The sequence below is a fragment of the Netta rufina genome, assembly GCF_964035555.1.
Source record: "Netta rufina genome assembly, chromosome: 9".
In the NCBI taxonomy this organism is placed as follows: domain Eukaryota; kingdom Metazoa; phylum Chordata; class Aves; order Anseriformes; family Anatidae; genus Netta; species Netta rufina.
In genome coordinates, this window is record NC_140132.1 from 9,829,653 (window position 1) to 9,849,179 (window position 19,527).

Below are 19,527 nucleotides of genomic sequence, written 5' to 3' on the forward strand. Positions count from 1 at the left end.
GTCATTAAACAAACACAGCTCGGGGGAGCTTGACAATTTACCTACATGTAGGAGAAAAGTGAAATAGCTGAGGCATCCTTTCTGCCTTTTCCAAATCTGTTTTGTGGTGGTGTTTTTTTTGTTTTGATTTCATTTTTTTTTCCTTTTGACTCTCTTGCAAATAGTAATGGTTATATTCAGTTTGAAAGTGTAACCACACCAGTGCTGAAGTCTCTGAGAGATCCCCACCTCAAAGCCCTCAGTCACTCCATGTGGACAGAGATCACTATTTTTGAGTCTTTCCACATTACTTTCTCATCAAAGGTTCCACCACAAGAAGTCAAAGCCTCTAACCCTCCTTACAGCTGCCTGCTTTGAGAAGGCAGGGCAAGAAGCTTGTGCCAGCTCACCGCATCTTTTGGCATACTGGATCAGCTTTCATCTGCACAAAATCTTCTAATGCATTTTGAACAGTAAACGTTTTAGAGAAAAAGCACAATTCTTTTCAGATTTTTTCATAAATCAGGGATGGTACAAACCAGTGCTCCCTTTCTCTGAGGGCAGCTCTTGCAGCAGCACCTCCGTGAGCCATACAGCCTGGGACATCCTCATGCAAATTACCTGCACAACCACGTGTCCCTCTGGATCCCGCAGCAGAGAAAGTGCCACCCCAGTGTCGGGAACAGGCAGGCTAGGCTTCTCTGGCGTCTCAGCTCACATCTACCAACACTGTTTAGGACAGCTCCAACTGCTTGAAAAACTTTTTTCATTCTCCTTTACAAACTTGGCTGTGGACTTTTATCAAAAACAAGCTCTTTTTAAATACACAAAGTTCATCATTTCAAAGTTCATCCATTTCGGACTCATGCTAAAAAAAAAAAAAAAAGTGGCATCCAAAACTGCAGTTGAGAAAGAGGTGTGTACAGTAAAGCTTTGCTGCTCAATTCAACCACTCAAAAAAAAAATAATCAACTGAGATTAATGATAGCAGATTTTTTTTCTGAAATTAAGTTTTATGAAACACCTGACCAACATGAAACGAAATAGGAAATCTAATAGGAATCAAGTGTATGATTATATATTCCACCTACTAAACAAATACTTGTAGCTGACTTGGCTATCTAGAAATAGTGCTTTGTTGCCACATAAATTGCATGTTTTTCACTACATTTTTGCTTCCAAGACTTGGTATAGGTTGGCAATTTAGGACATGCACATCAACTGTCAACCTAAGACATTTAAAATCAATACATCAGCCTTTTAAAAACATTTTTGTTTTCTTATTTTTAATTTTATACTCAGCAAGAATGAACTTAATTCTTCATCAACCCTTGCATTTTGGGCTCTTAAACTCCTCCTTTGCCATTTCTCTTGCTACCACAGAATATGTATTATAAAAGCCAACGCTTGGGTTCTTGCATAATCATTTAACTCCAGGAGCAGGGGATTCAAGAGAAGATGCTCCAGAATACATCAAGATTTGCCCACTTTTGCATGCCATGGAACTGTTCAATCTAAACAGTTACAGTGCTGGGTTTGCTACTTTCTGAACAAATTTCATTAAAAGAGCAATTGTTCTGAGGAGCACTACAGGATTGTAAAGAGGAACAAACAGAGAAACTTCACGGGACTGCTAAGACAGAGGAGGCTCCATGTCATTCCAATTAACACAGTGGAAAGTCCTGATTCACACAGTATTAGGAACAGACAGGAATAATCAAAGGAAATCACTTCCCCAAAGTGAAGAAGTATCATGGATTGTTCAGACTTCATTGTTTAAAGATATCCTCTGTATAAAGCAGCCAAAAGCTTTGTTTTCTTCTTCTTCTAGAGGAAATTTTCTGGAAGACTCTCAAATGTGTTCTCAGCCTTTAGCTTCTTCAGCAGAAGTGCTGAATCTAGTTTTTCCTAATTAAAATTGTAATATAAAACGTAATTTTCCATAAGTTAACAAAATAGAATATATATGTAAATTAGATGGAAATGTTAATATTCAAAACTTTCCTTCCTTCTCAGTTAATCCAAATCCCTGTGTCTTTTAGGCAACACAGTTTAGTATCAGCATCCACCTTCCATACAGCACTACTCAACAGCGGAGTGTGGCAAAGCTACAAGACCTCAAGATCACAGCTTGTCAGCAACCCGGTTCTATGCTGCATCCAACACTTCTTTCTGCTTTGCCATAACAGCTTTTAACATGTAACAAGCCCAAATCTGAGTAATTCACTGAGCAATACAATCACTAAGCATATTGTCTAAAAGCGCACTGCACAGTGCCCTGCAAGAGCACTACCAAGGTCTCCCTCACATCTTGGGTACTGATTTCTTGCAAAAATTGCAGAAATCGTGTTCTCTGAGCCACCTTTCCCCATCAACTTGTGTAAAACTAGACACTGAGTTCCAAACAGACACTAGAAGGGGAAAGATTGGGTAGTATGCTCAGCGCTAGATTAACCAGACCACTCTTACGCCTCTTGGAAGACAAGTTAAAGCTTTAGTCCCCTATGGCTACTCTTCCTAAGAGAAATGGCCCTTGGAAGCCACAGCTTTGCACAGCTCACACATGAGCACAGGCTCATGTTGCCAGGAATGCAGACGCACTTCTCTGGACAGGCTGTGTGGCAGGGAGGCGGCTCAGAGCATGCCCTCAGCAAGCAGGTGAGAAGTACTGCTGTAAATCCAGTTTGCAGCTTAGGAGCAAGAGGAATTTCACACCTTGTGCAGAGGGAAAGGTCTCCCTTGACAGGCCCTCCTAGCCCGTGATGCCCCAGATGCTATCTGCTCAACTGCATACCCACTGGAGGCTGCAGCTGTGCATGGCTTTTAACGCAAGGGGGACACTTGCTCTTGCTCCTCCTCAGACAGCCTCGTTGCCAACCTGCTTCTGAGGACAAGAAGCCTAAATCTGCCCCCTTCCCCACACCCATGAGGAAAAGCTGTATGCTACAGCTGACTCTGAAGTCTATAGAAACACCGTGTCTTTGAGGTCATATGCAAATTCTTCAACTTTTTCCTCTCTTGTGAAGACACGACTTACTACCTACTAAAGGTCTTATGGTTTTAAGGTTTTACAACTTTACTAAAGGTCACCTGATAAGACAGAAAAATGTTGGAACTCGTCAGAGATAAGTTGCTTTAAAACTACCTTTTTTTTTTTTAACCTATAATTACCATTTTATCTTCATTCTGCCCACATGAGAATTAAACATCTCAGCTTGCCCAAGGCCCAGAAGGGCACATGGTTACTAATCCCAACGAGGTACAGGGCAGCCAAACAAAGAATTTACCTTATGATGTTTAAGCTACTTTACAGGTAAGGAATGACAGGACTTGTTCTAAACCTGTTTGCTTCCAGTGTTGCCCATTCAGTGGGAGCAGATCTCCTGGGCGGCTCAACTCTCCTGATGCTTTATACTGTATTTAAAAACAAAACAAAACACATAAGAACTGCAACCCAACAACATACATGACAATATGGGGAAAAGCCAGAAAACACTTTTTTTTTTTTTTTTTTTAAATAAATCCTCATTGGTACTTCAAGATCTTTATAGCACACACCCCTCCCGACCCATTCCACCGTCCCAAGTTCCATTAGATTGCTATCAATCAAACCAAGAGGACCGCAGCCCTGAGCAGCAGCCCTGATAACCCATTAATGACACACTGAGTGGGGCAAAGAGTTTCTTCCTACTGATTTCTGCCACCTAAATAAAAAAAAAAAAAACAAAATTATTTACCTGCATCAGAGGAGTAAACGTACCTTCTCCCTCTGCTGCTTCTTTCTTTGCATGTTTTCGGTGGTGCCTAATGCAGAGCTTCACACTCAGGTCCAGCATGTGTGTGAGCAAATGCAGTAATTTTTCTTTTCTCTTTATTACTAGAACTAACATTTTAATGATGAATTTTTACCATTTTCATCTTGCTACAGTATATAACATCACTATGATTTCTTATGTTCGTGTCACGTAAACTATTCCCTCCATAAAAAGACAAAAGTATATCCTTCAGTTTAACTGTCCAGTACAAGGTCTTTTACACAGAGAAAATATTCACAACCTTGTTACTTTCCATTTGCTTTTGCAACAGCACTGTGAAACTCTATGACCATCCTCTCAGTTTAAAAGCAACCTGTCTAATGTTTTCTGCCAACATCTTACAAACACATCAATTGGTACAGATGGAAAAGAGCCCATCACAACGAGATACGTAGACTGCTCAGCCAAACACTTTCAAATCCTTCAGCTTCAAGTTTACAGGTGTCATTTTATGGCAGTCAATTTCCACATTTCATGATAAAATTAATTTCTCCCACATTTTTGTAAATATTTTTTCCCTTGTTCCAGTTACTGCGTACATTATTGCCTGCAATAAATTGAAAGCACAGAGGCCCAAGCAGAGTAGAGCAACAACTGCTCCCCTCTCACCAGGGCACTGCAGCACCACCATCAGGGAGCTGTGGTCACCCCACACAGACTCCAGAGCTCCAGGAGCACACGAGAATTTCGGTTGCTCACTCCTGCCAGCACCAAAGCAGAAGGACTAACTGACAGACAAATGCCACGCTGAGTTTCTGGGAGTGCTTCCCATCCAGCTGCGGGTTTGCAGACAGTGGAACTACAACCAGGACGAGCGGCTGCAGACCCATCATGTCTTAAACACCTCTTCTTTTGTTCGCTGCAGACAGAGCCAATAAAAAATTAACTACATAAAACTACCTCACATCAATTGCACCAACACAAAATTAATCTACAACTACTGCATTTACCATTTCACATCTCTCTAAGGAACAGCTCTGAACTTCTGATGCAACTCAGGATAAAGCCATTTTATCACAGCACAGATTTTTATTAGCTGGTTCCCACCAAGTGGGCATTGCAGCCTTCTCACACAATGAAATCAGTAACAGAATATTTACTGGAAGCTCAGAAACATGTTTACTTTATATACAAGAAAAACTTATTTACAACAATCAACAGTAAACTATGTACAAAAAAATACAAGAGACATTTCCATGATAATAACTGTATAAATTAACACAATAAATAGGAGGGAAGCAGGTCCCATTCTTAAGGCACAAAACCTTCTTCCCAAGACTGTACAGGGATTCATTTGCTTCCCTATGCTTCTGACAGGATCACAGGAATGGCGCGGAGACCCCTGAGGAACAACAGTTGGTGGACGGTGATACAGACATGCAGTCACTGCTGACAGTTGTAGAAAAACATCATTTTTCATCCTTTTTTTTTTCTTTTTTTTTACAGTACACACATCTTAAGATACAAAATATTTTGTGTAAACAGTCTTTTTAAATCACATAGATAGTATGCACATTTTTAAATAACACTAAAACAACGAACACAGCTTTCCGTACGATTTGGTGCAGAAACGTTCCCAGGATGGGCACTGAAGGAGCCGGAGGCTCTTGCAGCAGGGCTGGCACCCCCCAGCCACAGCTCTGCTGTGCTGCAAGGCTCCCGCCGTGGGGACACACGCTCTGGGCACTGCAAGATCCCCCCCACAAAACCAGAAGGACTGCATTAGCCTAACAGCCCTCCCTACGGGCAGAGCAGGACATTGCTGATAGCTCCTTCGTGAGCCCAAGCAGCCTCTGGTCTCCACTGCACGCAATCCCACTGACCCAAATCATCCTAACACAGGGCATGCTATTTGCCAGAACCTGCCATTCAGGGTGGATTTCCAGGGCAGTGCCAGAATGTGAGACAATGTACTGAAAACTCATCCTAGCACGTGGAACCATACGCCCGGCTCACCGCAGACACTGCCCCAGCTCCTTCCAAATCACTGCCGACAGGGAGGGTTGATAAACAGAGGGTGGCACAAAGCTTCCACAAGAATAGTGCTTTTAGGAGACTAAACATACACATGATGTGTGCAGTTCTAGCTTCTCTCAAGCTGGTGTTTTACCTGAGACCGCAGGAGAGTCTCTTTTTTTTTTTTGTTGTTTTTGGCAAAACAGATATGTCTACTGTCTAATCGTCTTTCCCGAATTTCTCTCCCACAGAAAAATGATCAGATGCTAGAAGAGGAACTCGGAATAACGTAGCCAGAAGCTCAGCCTGACTGCCTGCTTTGCAGATGGCTCTCACTGATTTTTGACACAAATCATCCTAATCTACTCACAAAATCTCTGCAACCGCAATCTGCGTTTTTCCCAGTGAGAGACATAGAGTTACAACTTTTTGTTAGATATAAACCTTAATACATATTCAAAGGCACTCAGGTTAAATATGGATCCCATTTTCTAGCTCTTAAAAGAAGGTAGAACTCCTTCCCTGCCTTCAGTAAGAAACAGACAGGAATATACTGGCTATGAACGCTTTGATAAAATGTGCACCTACATGAAAAGTATTTGAACCTATCAACAGGACAGAATATAAAAGTAAAAGAAAGGAAGATTGGTCTCTGCAGGAATCACCACCCATAGCACATGTCTAATGGCCTTCTGGCCTCTCCAGATATGGCACAAATGAAGGAACAAGCCTAAACTTAATAACTCTTTGGACTCCCGTTACTCTGAGCAGGAAAAGCAGAGAGGAGCTGTTTCTAATGAGGCAAGAATCTATCCCCCAGAAACTACGCCAACAAGGCAAGTGCATACTGTTTATACACCTTAAATCATGAGGTTCCCTGGAGAAACTTCACAGCAACACCAACTCCTTCAGCAGGTAAAGGAGCAAGCACAGATCTCACCCCCTCTCCAGAGCCACAACCTGCCTTGTGCGCCCTGCTGCGCTCTCCCGGGCAGACACACGAACATCCTGACCAGACGTGCTCCCGGGGACAGGCAGTGGGCTGCACCTCACTGCCACCAGTGAGGAAGGATGCATCCTGGGGCTCTACTTAGTGAAGGTTTCTCCTCATTCTCATGCAGATGCTGCTCAGTGTCCCAACCGCTTTATGTCAACTATTCTTACTCATCCAATGCCTCAGGAATTCAATACATTAACAGGGTTTTGTACTGATAAAGAAAAGATATGGCCAGGGAAGTAACTGGTGATGTATAGACAGAAGAAAAATTCAGAGCAAAACTGAACATATTTCTTGCTCAGTCCACAGTATTTATACCAGAAATTTTGCTAGTTTGATGAAGCATGTTTAGTCTTCTAACTTCTCGTGAGCAAACCCTGTCAACTCACTAGGCTGAGAGAAGTGTGGCTGAATGAGTTAAAAACAGATAGGGAGAGTCAGAATAATCCTTGGTGAAACCTTAAAGAATGCAGTGGAGTTTGCCCAGCATGGTATCAGCCCACAACCTTTTGAAACAGACAAGACTTTACATAAAATAGCTTGGTTGATTGTTGTTGTGACTACAGAGTTGAGGTCAGGTTGATAAAATCCTTAGAAACAACAAAGAAAAAGATGTCCTCAGGAAATTATCTTTCATGCCACTGTGTATATAACCATTTCTCTGTCTGCAGCCATAGGCAGACAACTGCCACTGTAATAAAAAAAAAAAAGAAAACCCATACAAAATTACAAAGTAATTAAAAATTCCTGCTGTCTCTCCAGCTTTACAGCACTGAATGTTCCTAAATTCCTTCTGCAGTGATAAACATGGCAATATAATTATGCATGCTGGTCTTCGGGCTTTAACAGTCACCTGACTGGGGTCAGGCAATACAGTGGAAATTTGAAGGCCGTCTAGGAACTCTGATTCAGAGGCACTGATTTTTCCATGCTCCACTGTTGGTGGTACCAAAGGCTATTTACCAACATACTCCAGTTTTCATTACGATGCTTGTCCACTCTGTAACAATTCTCTTTATCTCAGGACTCTTACAGGAGCCCTGATTGACAGGACGATTGCTCTCATGGAGGTACAACCCAGGAGGACTGAGCCACCCTAATCTTTTAGTATCCATCTTGGGGTGAAGGAGCAAGGCAGGAAGAGAAAGAAGCAAGGTGGAAAAGCTGCTAGAACCAAGACAGGTCAAAAGATGCAAGTACTATGAATAGACTGTAATTTTTGTGACAAATAGTTGTCTGCAACTACAAGCTGAAGAAAAGCAAGAGCTTTGTTTTCTGTGGCCACAACAGTGGGAACAAATGGACAGCAAGCCACTCCTGGCTCTTGCCAGTCATGCTGCTCCCCACGTCAAAGTGGAGCAACTTGTTCCATATCTTACTTCATTACATAACACTTCTTGCATGGCCCAAAAAGCTTGTTAGTGTTCCTCTCCCCTTCACTTGGTCTCCTGAAGATGAAGGCAGCCAGAGCGGATTTCCTGTAATCTTTTGGCTCTTGAGAATTTTGTCTTTAATTAGCGCCAGGAATTTCCAAAAAATAGTTTGTGATGCCTGAAAACTTAAACGTTGTATCACTGTGACTGGCTGAAAGAGGAGGGAAGGGGAAGACCACGCTGTTTTAACCACATGCATTGTTTGTTGCAAGGCATACGTGAGTGAGAATCACTGGGAGTTCATTGGCAAGGGGAGGGCTATACTGGCTTTGAATTTCTGATGCAAATCACATGCAAACTACAGGCTTGTTAAAAATGGTTTAGTAAGACACAAGGACAAGCTCCGTCCCACTGAAATGCTCTAAGATACAGGTATGACATACAGATGAGCAGGAAAGTTTTCAGTTTGAAAAGACTGTCAGATGCTCCTGAACTAAGACTGGCCAATATATCTTTTGCCCTGAATAATTGTACTGTGATGAAGTTATCCAGTAAAGGTAGCTGTGTTGCAATTTTCAGGAGTCCTGCACTGTCACTGGAACCAGAACTTCCCACGTTGGAGGACGTGGTTCTTCAAACAGCAAGTGAGTTCTCTTCTGGGAGGCTCTGCCTCAGTGCAGGTAAGGTGCCTCTTGACTGTATGCAGCCGTACCCCACAGGAAAAAAGGTAGCACCATGCTTGGTTGATATGAGCTCTGAACAGCTGCAGTTTGGCTGTTCAGTAGAGACAGTTGTGAGCACATCTGCTCTGTGAGGTGACTGCTGTGCAGTTAGTGGGAATGGTAGACACAGGCTGTGAAAACAGAGGCTAAACCTCGCTGACAGGAGTATTCCGGCTCAGCTCCTTGATCCCGTGTAATATTCTCTTCATGTGGCCCACTTTGGTCACACCCAGGTCCTGGAAAAATAAAGAGAAAACCTTACCTTAAGAGAAAGTGGGGGAAAAACACCAGGTCACCAAGCAGTGGTTACAAACTAGTCAGCCAGTTACAGAGAGGAGAAAGCCAACCAAAAAGATTACAAACTTGATGGTTATATACGGAACCCCAAACCACATGTCAAAAAGCAACCAGAGCATGACAGGGTAAGGAACAGTCACAGAGCAGGAACAGAGCAATGGAAAGAAATAACTGCAGGCCATTAGCCAGAAATGCAAACTGCTTTGACTGTCAATGCCAAAGCAGGAGAAAAGAAAGTGCACACAGATCTCAAGGACCTAAGCCTGTAGCCAAACACATGCACAAAGAACCAACCGATCACTGGTCACATCAAAACACATGTCTGAACACTTGAGTGCCATGCAACAAAACACTGTAGCTGGATGGCATGCTGAGCAATCAGCTACATAAATCAGAGCAAGACTCAGAACAGAAAGATGGTTAAAATCACAAATGAAGATCCAAGGGTCACTCAATGAATGCTATGCGCTACTTTATGACAAAATATTTGCCTGCTATACGCAAGTCACTATAATGATGACAAAATTATTTTGCACATGCAAAAAAACATCACTTTCAATTTCTTTTGCAGAGAAAGCATCTCCTGATGAAAAAAGTTGTACAACATGCTTATTATTTCAAAGATTTTCTCAATCTAGCAGTGTCATCAAAGACCATGACCATTTTTTCTTGTAATAAAAAAATATGCAATGATCTATTTAGTCCAGTGACTACAAAGTAAGACCCAAATTTTCCAAATCGCAGCATGTTCTGCAAAGATGGTACAGAAGCTGAGAAGTTGAAAATCCCATTCCATCATCAAAATCAAAGACTCTCAAGAACACTTCCTGTAATCCATGTGGACTTGTCCAGGAAGCTGTGAACAATTAGACAGCTGGTCTCTCAACTAACTGTTCTACCTCCCTGCTACTAAACATCAGGTGACCTGAAATGGTGAGAAAACAAAACAAGGCCACAATGAACCCATTCATCTTGCCAAGGCATTTGGAATGAACAGTGGGCAGACAGTTTCCAAGCACATTCAGCACAGGTCATGCAAATGCAGCTGGCTATTTCTGACGAGCCAATCATGAAAGTACCTTGAGGTCCCTCCGTTCGAGGTGCAGGAGCTCAGAGCCCCGGACGTCATGCCGGATGAAGATATCCTTATACTCACAAAGACTGAGATGCTCAAGCCAGGCCGCAACCTCCTCCGTTCCCCAGAGGTGAACTGTTAGAGATGGAAAAGCAGGAGTGCATTGAGTACCCAGAATCCCAGAAGAGAGTGAGAGGTGAGGACACCATCAGCACTCAGTGCCAGAGAAGGAGGGCAAGCAGTACCACAGCCTCAAACCAAAGAGAGGGCAAGGACTGGTAGCACAACCTCCAGTCTCAATCAAAGGAGGTAGGGCAGAGTAAGATCAGAGGTATTCCCTTAAGCAGAGGCTATAGCTGTAATAAAGCCAGGAGGAAGCACATGCTTGTTTTGACAGGATTGGATAAACTTTTTAAAGTTTACCCCTGTGTTTATGAGTAAAATCTTGAAATTCCTCTGCTTACAAAACAATAGAGTCATAAAATGTAAAAAAAGAGTCAACCACAGGTTAGTTTGCTATTACGTATGAACACTTGTGGTCTGCAAACAAAGTGGCAACCTCTCTACCTAAAATCTGAGGGAGAGAGGAAGGGCTTGGACTTCCACCTTCATGCACAGCCTCTAAATAAGAGAAGAATAAAGTTCCCAAATTCTGGGGTGCAATGGATGAGCACCAGCACATCAGACAGAAGGAGATTGTACCCACAAGTCCATGGCAGAGGACAGGACCCAGGAACCCACAGAACAGATAGCACTTCTGAATTTCAGAAGAAGAAGGTCTTCATAAGCACAATATAAACCAAAAATCAACTAAACCAATTGGAGAGAAAGTGTCTGACAATTTCATGATTCACAGCCAGTTTTTATCTACTGATCAGTAGGATTAAAGGTCAGGGTTGCACCTGTGGTGATGCTGAACCCCTTAGACATGAAACTTGATTAAAGCCTGAAGGTAAATCAATGACAGAAACATCATTAACCATATCACAGAGAATCAGCAGTGAAAAGACTGGAGTTATGCGGACTTGGGCCCCACAGTCATTTTGATACCTAAAATGCCAAAATACTCAAATTCACTGCACTAAGCACCCTCTAAAATGCCCCAGAAAATGGCCAGATGTAGGCAGAATTCTTCAGAGGGTACCTCCTGTTTCTGCTCAGGAAAACCGGCTGAGTACTGGGGGATCATGACTCAGACAGAACAATAAACTACTTTGCCATGTGAAAAAGACATTATACTCAAAGAAAAGGCAGATAAGATGCAAGTGAAACAGTAGAGGGAGAGAACATGAGAGGAAACAGAGAATTGGTAGGGTTGCGACCACACTAGCGTGACAGAGACAGACAATGAATGAGCAGACTTGGTACCCGGCAATCCCATGCTACTATGAGTCTCCTTATTTTTGTTGTTCTTCTCCTTTTTAAACTTGGTCACCAGACGGAATTTGCCACTGCGGCTGCGTTTAGAATAATCCAGCATCTGGTTCTACAGGAACAAAAAGAGAAAATCAGGAAAACATTCGTAGGTCCCTCTGCAACAAGTAAAGTCAAACTCAGGTCCACAGCTCTGTAAAAGAGGAAAAAAACCTCTAAATTCATTCTGACCAAGACAGAGAAGGAAACAGAGAAAGTTGATCCCATGTCAGTCAAGGGACATTAGCAGGAAATTACTTTCTCTAAGCCTTAGGGAGTCAAGTTTCCTTCTTAATGATCTTTTCTCCTATCACCTCTACATTCACAGAAAGGCACACAACAAACTAGTGAAAAAGAGAATAGCTAGGGAAATACAGCCTTGGTCCTCCTCACCTCCTCATCACAGGGCTCCATAAGCTGCCACAGCCAAGGGATGTCTGCCAGTTTCCTCAGCTGGAGGTCCATGTCTGCCAGGGCTGCTTGGAGCTGCTCCTTCTGGGGAGGATCTAATTGCTGGATCAGAAACAGAAGCAAAGCAGAGTTAAAAGCCATATGGTGGAATGTATAGTCATGCCTTTTGTCTTGAAATTCTTTGCTAAACAGTGCAGTTCCTCCTTTTAAAAGGAAGCGCACAGCAGTCACCCTGCCCAGGCATCACCAAGTTCATAATTTGTATCTTTTCGGAGCTCCAGACTTGGAGCAAACTAGCCTGACTGCTCATCATACTAATGGAACAACACCATCCTAATTCCTGGATGGAATTCATTTGCAAGTCATTTTCATCCTGGGAGTCATTTTCACTGACTTGTTACAAAGAAGACAAAGACCAGCAAAACGTTGCTCGCCAAGGCCACAGTATGAGATGAGAAAAAGAGAGAGGCTGCTTTACTCCTGCTTTGTGCTTCTTACCAGCGCCATCTTGCCCGCCAGCAGCAGCTCTGTCTCATTATGCAGGGCTTTGACATTATTCACCATCTCTACAACAAGGCTGCAGTTCAGGCCCTGCGGGGGAAGCAATTCATGCGCAAATTAAGCCTGGAAATGCAGAGGTCTGAGCAGTCAAAGGAAGAAGTCTTAGAGAAGCAAGCCCTACTTTTGGTCAATCAGAAAGGGAGACCAAGAGCTATGGAACAAGGACAAAAAGAAGATGCCAAGTGAGTGAAGTACCTCTGTAGACTTGGATTTAGCGTAGACTTTGTCCATAGACTTGGAGCTGGCATTGACAGCATGGGCAAGCTCCTGTTCCATGTCCTGATAGGATTGGGCTATTTCCCGAATGCTAAAGAGAGAATTAGATTGCATCAGCATGTGCTCAAAGCAGAGATCTTTTCTGACTGGGTATCTCCTTTAATACCCATCTGACTGACAGGAGCAGGGATAAAGCATGGGAGAGGTACAGGCTCTGGCAAAGCAGGGCTATTTTCCCTGCTACAGTGAGCATGCATATGCAAAGCAAGGCAGATTTCACATGCACAACTCCAGATGCATATTCAATTCTGCACACGAGTTGGGATCAGTTTGAAATATGATCCAGACATTTTAATATGACCATAGTGATGTGAAAGGCAGCTGCACACACTGCAGTTTCATTAACACTTCACTGATGAGACTCTGGGCATTTTCCCTCAGAGGCCCAGACCAAGCAGCTGAATGTCCGAGGTAAAGGATGAGCAGATGAGCATAAAGTGACTTCTTACAGAAATCTCTGCTGGGCATCATGGTTACAAGAACCCAGCTTGTCAACTGAGCTCTTAAAGAGGACTTGTGTTTCACTTCTGATAACAATCATTGACATTCAAAGCCATTGGGTTGTTTCAAGTTTAAATGATCTGTGTTTGCTTGTGCAAGTGATACATTTTGTTCAGGATGACCTACGACAGTTTATACAACTTCAGTCCTCATGCAGCCGGGACAGTGCATAATGAGAGAATGTACCCAGTGACATGGACCGGCACTGCCCAAGAGAAGAGTGAACAGAGTCTCCAGAAACAGGGTGTCAGACAAGAACTTTGGGCACCAAAGGAGGGCTCTATTCACTAAAAGCAAATTGAGACCCACCTGTGGATCAGAGCACCTGCAGCTTGACCAAATTGGTTGATCTGGGTGGATTCTTCTTCCGACATGATCTCTGGTTGCAGTGAGAAAGAGGAGGGTCGTGACAACTCACATTTCTGTTTGTCCTCCCAGGACTTCAGGGTGCTCTCAAATGCCTAAAACCACAGCAAGCAAACTATAAGATACCTTATGTATCTCCTATAAACACAAGGCTCTAAGTGCCAGTGACTGTAAAACACTTTGGAGGACCCAGTTGTTCAGCTGCTTGTAACTTTGCTAACTTTAGCTATTTGGGTTGAAATTTTCTATGCCATGTGTTTGCCTTGGTTTAATTTTTACTTAAGCCTTATTTTAGTCAAAATCATTAGGCCACTTCTGAGGACCAGACCAGAAAAATCCACCAATTTCCTAGTAGTGGCAGCCTTTTCTTTGAGTACCTATATTGCCTCCATACCTTGAACCAGAAACCAGAATTTTGACATGTATGCCTAAGGAAGTGCCATTCGTTATTCAGTAACAACCCATCCGATTCAACAAGCTTTGTGGGAAGGAGGGAGCAGCAGTATAAGTGCACATCTCTTCAAGTGATATCTTGGAGCTGGAAATTAAAAATGTTCAAGACTCCTCCGTATCTGGAAGTAAACTGGGCTTCCCCAGTGATTGGTGTACTAGCAGCCGAACTCTGAGGCAGAACCTGTCCCGCTTGCACTCCTACTGATCCTCTTGCTGCCATCAGCTAGTGCTTCAGAAAAAAAAAACACATCCAATACAGAAGGCTCAAAATTGGATATGGTGAGAATGAAAACTGACATGTAGAGCCTCAGGGTAAGGAGAGATGAATTGAGCGCAAGAAATGGGAAGAGAAAAGATTAGATGAGAGAAGGCACTACGGGACGGGAAGGCCAAAACAGGAAGCAGAATTCAGAGAAGAGGAGGATAATGATCAGGGGTGCGCAGCATTCAGAGGGGAAAAAAAATCAGCATCTGGGGAGCCAGAAAATGAAAGGAGATTGAGTGTGATGGGTGGGGGAAAGGGAAATAAAATAGTAGTCATGGATCCTGGTCCTGGGAATTCAAATGAGATGACTACAGAATAGGTAAGGGGCACAGGACTAGAGGGAGAGGAGGTAGATGTCTGGAGAGGAGATCCAGTGTCTACTGGAACACAACTGCCATGGGGACAACCCAACAATCTGAAGACTCTTCATTTTCCTGCACCTGCAAATACCCGTGAAGACCTGTGGTAAAGTACTCCTTTACCCTACTGCTTCTCTTATAGGACAAAAACAAGCTCCGCCAGCTCTGTACAAGCTATCTGCTGATCTCAGCCTTGCTGATGACTCTTCAGTGCTCCAGAGGAGGCCATGAGGGAATCTGAGTTTTTCCATCTTCTGCTTAGGAAACCAAATATCCCAAATCACATTTGAAAAATGTTACCAAAGGTACAGGGTCACCAACTTGAAAAGAGGACCCCACTTCATCTACTGCTTAGGACAGACTGGCTCTGTGAAGGAAAGGGTGTGCAATGATGACCTCAAGGGCAGCAGGAGAATTAGGGTTAAGCCCATGGTCAACATGAGAGCTGAATGCTGCTCTGCAAACTTGCAACTTGCTCCTCAGTGGCAGTTCCGTGCAGCAGAACCTGGTTTGCAGGCAGGGAGGAGTGGGGTAGCACAATCACAGCCATGGTCCAACACACTCATGCACAACATGCTCACTAGGGACTTGTGTGTCCTGTCTGCCTTCTGTGCTTCACTCTCCTTTCCCACTGTCCCCACACGAAGGCAGCCCCTCCTTTTCTCTCTCCCACCTTTACAGCAAGAATCCTGTTCCACCTGACTCTGTGCTATCTCATCCCACTCCCCTCCGAGCTCTCAGTGTGACATTACAGAAGCTTTCCATCTCTCCAGGGAAGACTCTGCTTGCTATTCCCTTCTCCTCGTCTCCCCACCATCCACACTGATACCCAGTGTTCTCTCCCAGCTCAAGAGGTCTTGGGTATTTCCCTGTCCTACCATGACGGGAGCTTTGTAGTCCCACTTTTGCTTTCTTTCCACACTATCATACTTGTAACTTCCCACCAGGGAATGTCTCCAATCTGTATCTGGCTGCTTTTCCTTCTTTCCTCTTGGTTGCTGTCTCATTTCTTGTTATTCAGCCCGTGAGTCCTTTGCAGAGGACTTCAGTTTGCTCTGGAAACTGGGTAAAGGCATATTATTCTGGGAATTTTTAAGAGTATCTATCAAACAAACTGTTTATCCACATAAAATTACAGAGCTGGGGGAGGACTATAAGCCTGTCTGTACCACAGCAATACCTTTATCCTTTCCTTTAACTTCCCACCATTCAGTAATACATTAAAACGGCAAGGACACTTCCTTATATGCTGGTACTTATCAGGTATATTTGAGAGTTAGGAGGTCAGACAGACACAGACTGATGAACGAGGCATGAGACACTGCTTGTCCTGGTCAGCGAGGTATAAGCCACATACTGAACAATAATGAGAAATTAAGATATTGAACAGCTGAATCTAGACATTCCACAGCACTCAGCGAGTCAGGCAGCCTGTAGGAAAAACAGCATGCAAGTATGTTAAGAAATGTTGTGTCACAAGGCACCTAGAAAAGGATGTAAAATAAGCTTGCAAAAACCTTACTTATTTGATTTCTCAATCAGTGAATGCAAGTTTAGCCATGTTCTTTGCAGGGGGTTTTATAATGTGTAGCAAAACATAATTCCTACATCCACCAAGATAATCATTCATATGTGGCCAGGAACATGTAACATCAAAAGCATGAGTACAGTGTATTCAAGGCTGCTCTTACCCTGTCTCGGGTCAGGGTCTGTGCCCTGTTCTTGTGAACAATCCAAATGTAACCTGGAGGCTGGATCCAGGCTTCTCCATCCACTTGTACAGGAACTCCCTCTTCTCCCAGGATTGCTATTTTCACAGTCCGACACTGCAAGAAGTGATTGCATTACAGCTCTAAAATGCTGTTTTTTTCAAAAGCACAAGACACGCTCTTTCTTTCCAAAACATTTCCCCAAGTACTATACATGCATTATTTGCCATGTCTTTGGATTAATCTGTATTTGAATTGCTAATCTATCTCCTCCCACAATGAATACTACCAAACAATTCCATGCACAAATTGCCCCTGAACACACACCTTTTCAGCTTTGGTGGATGTTCTTTCCATGGACAAAACAGAGAAGAAAGGAGGGCTTTACAGACTGAAACTGGCAAAAACATCACGCACTGGAGATGGGGGAGGCAAGCAGAGCTCACAAAGGCAGCTGATACCTGTGCAATCCGGTGATGCTGTAGGTTTATCACTCGTGACACTGCCATCTGCATGCTACCAAACACGGCTACCACCTCCAAAATCTTGTCATCAAAGGAAGGGGCTGTAAATGTCTAGTCAAATACAAGGGAGAGAGAACTCAGCTGACATACAGCTCTGATAGGGAGGTTTCCTTTTCCCCACTGGTGCACAATTGGTGCTTAATCTGTACAGAATTAACAATGAGACTAGAAGGTGAAGATTTGCAGTGACACAGGAAAGAGAAAAAAGAGCCTCAATATTCCAGCTGTGCTTCCAATGGCAGCTAAAGAATAATTCCAATACCAAGACTGTAGTCACAAGGGAATAATTCTTCTTATAAGAGTAGGCACTTACTCTTTCATTTCAAATAATACGATGTTTGTGAGTGGATCTAACTGCCTTTGCCTTTAAGGGGCTTTACTCCTCAGGCAGCATGAGGGGAGAAGGCCAATTTAACACATTTCCTGGAAGCCTAAATGCCCTGGACAGCATCCGGTTTCTTTCTGAATTGCCACGGATTGCTTGGGCGCATAGCTGCTGAAGATCAGCCTTTCAGTATCCTATCCACCTCAAAGAGAAAGTACATGCAGACAGGCTCCTTGTTGTCTTCTTCCAAGCACTATGGGACAGTCAGGGGCTATGACTCCAGAAGCAACACTAAGTTAAAATGTTTCTTGGACTGTCTTAGGAAATACTCACATCATCTTCCTTGGTTCCCCCCCAGAAGTTGGTGCCTCCTGCATAGCTGGGAATGTTGAGTACGGCAATTCCCTGGAGACTGGGCAAAGGGATTGGCCTCCCATCACACTGTACAGAAAAAAAGGTATCACTACTCTCAGCACAACAGTAGAGAACGCCTCCAACCACAGCATATGCTCTGGGACTGGGAACAGTTCAGGTTTATTCTGATTCTGTGGGTAGCAACCCAATTTAGTGGGTAACGTCCTTGCCCATGGCAGGGGGGTAGGAACTAGATGACCTTTAAGGTCCCTTCCAACCCAAGCCATTCTATGATTCTCTGCCTATCAGAGTAGAAGAACGTAATCATTCGTGTCTCATGAATCACCTCTCCTCTGGTAGACACAGGTTTTAGAGAGACTTGTTTCTCATCCCCAAACAGGAATGACAGACTCACAGAATCACAGAACTGTAGGTGTTGGAAGGGACCTCCAGAGATCATCGAGTCCATCCCCCCTGCCAAAGCAGGTTCCCTACAGGAGGTTGCACAGGTAGGCGTCCAGATGGGTCATGAATATCTCCAGAGACTCCACAACCTCCCTGGGCAGCCTGTCCCAGTGCTCTGTCACCCTCACCATGAAGAAGTTCTTCCACATGTTGGTGCGGAACTGCCTGTGATCCGTTTTGTGGCCATTGCCCCTTGTCCTGTCCCCACAAACCGCTGAAAAGAGGTTGGCCAAATCCCTCCGTCTCCCACACATCATGTATTTACAAACATTGATAAGATCCCCCCTCAGTCTTCTCTTCTCCAGGCTGAACAGACCCAGGTCTCTCAGCCTCTCCTCACAGGGGAGATGCTCCAGGCCCCGGATCATCTTTGTGGCCCTCTGCTGGACTCTTTCCAGCAGATCCCTGTCTGCTTTGTACCGGGGAGCCCAGAACTGGACACAGTACTCCAGGTGAGGCCTGACCAGGGCAGAGTAGAGGGGGAGAAATCACCTCCCTTGACCTGCTGGCCACGCTCCTTTTAATGCATGCCAGGATCCCATTGGACTTGGCCACCAGGGCACACTGCTGGCTCATGGCCAACCTGTCATCCACCCTCTCCAGCCTGTACAGTCCCTCAGCCTGTACTGATACAAGCGGTTGTTCCTTCCCAGGTGCAGGACTCGACACTTGCTCTTGTTAAACCTCATTTGGTTTCTTCCTGCCCAGCTCTCCAGCCGGTCCAGGTCTCGCTGAATGGCAGCACAGCCTTCTGGCATGTCAGCCACTCCTCCCAGCTTTGTCATCGGTGTAAGGTAACAATCCTATCTATGCTGAATACCTGTTGGGGATGGCTACTACTTTGCAACAGGATGAAACTTCCTTTATTGGCTGAGAATACGAGTTATCTTCCAGAACCAAGAAAACTCCTTTTAGCTAGCTCAAGGTGAGACACAGCAAGTGGGCAAAGGAAATGCCCTGAGAATCACCCTGCCGAAATCCAAGTGTCTGAAGGAGATACAATTAGGTACCGCAGTTTTAGCAACAGATGGATGTGCTAGTTCCTCACCTCCAACAACACTTTCTGCTCCAGGTTTTTATATGTTCTGTGCAGCAGCTCCTTGGTCCCCAATACTCCGTACCACATCATGTTTTTAGTACGACTTCTAAGGGCGCAAAACAAAAGAGAAAAGGTCAGGACTGGCACTTAGCTGTTCACTTAGAGGTGAAATAACCTATATAGTTTGAAACAGTACTTCCTACATGCTAAAATACAAATGTGTCTTGCTTCCAAAAGGGTCAAGCACTCAAAACAGTCATAGATTATGCTAGGAAAATATTCTTCTTGAAAA

The 19,527-nt window shown here is 43.9% G+C and overlaps 1 protein-coding gene across 4 annotated transcripts in view; it reads right to left on the minus strand.

Moving 5' to 3' along the window:
• Window positions 1-4,792: 4,792 nt before the first annotated feature.
• Window positions 4,793-19,527, minus strand: part of DGKD (diacylglycerol kinase delta) — a gene marked incomplete at its 5' end in the record, with an annotated part of 63,553 nt that continues 48,818 nt past the window's right edge. For 2 of the 4 annotated variants that reach the window (XM_084291938.1, XM_084291937.1), the window contains 11 exons: window positions 4,794-9,078; window positions 10,219-10,349; window positions 11,583-11,700; window positions 12,021-12,140; window positions 12,537-12,629; window positions 12,795-12,906; window positions 13,686-13,837; window positions 16,511-16,645; window positions 16,990-17,103; window positions 17,711-17,818; window positions 19,245-19,341. In XM_084291938.1, the coding sequence (XP_084148064.1) occupies window positions 8,989-9,078; window positions 10,219-10,349; window positions 11,583-11,700; window positions 12,021-12,140; window positions 12,537-12,629; window positions 12,795-12,906; window positions 13,686-13,837; window positions 16,511-16,645; window positions 16,990-17,103; window positions 17,711-17,818; window positions 19,245-19,341 (1,270 nt within the window). In that variant the 3' untranslated portion in view covers window positions 4,794-8,988. Of the gene's footprint in view, window positions 9,079-10,218; window positions 10,350-11,582; window positions 11,701-12,020; window positions 12,141-12,536; window positions 12,630-12,794; window positions 12,907-13,685; window positions 13,838-16,510; window positions 16,646-16,989; window positions 17,104-17,710; window positions 17,819-19,244; window positions 19,342-19,527 lie in introns of all 4 variants that reach the window. The other 2 variants (XM_084291935.1, XM_084291936.1) reach the window with 2 other exon arrangements.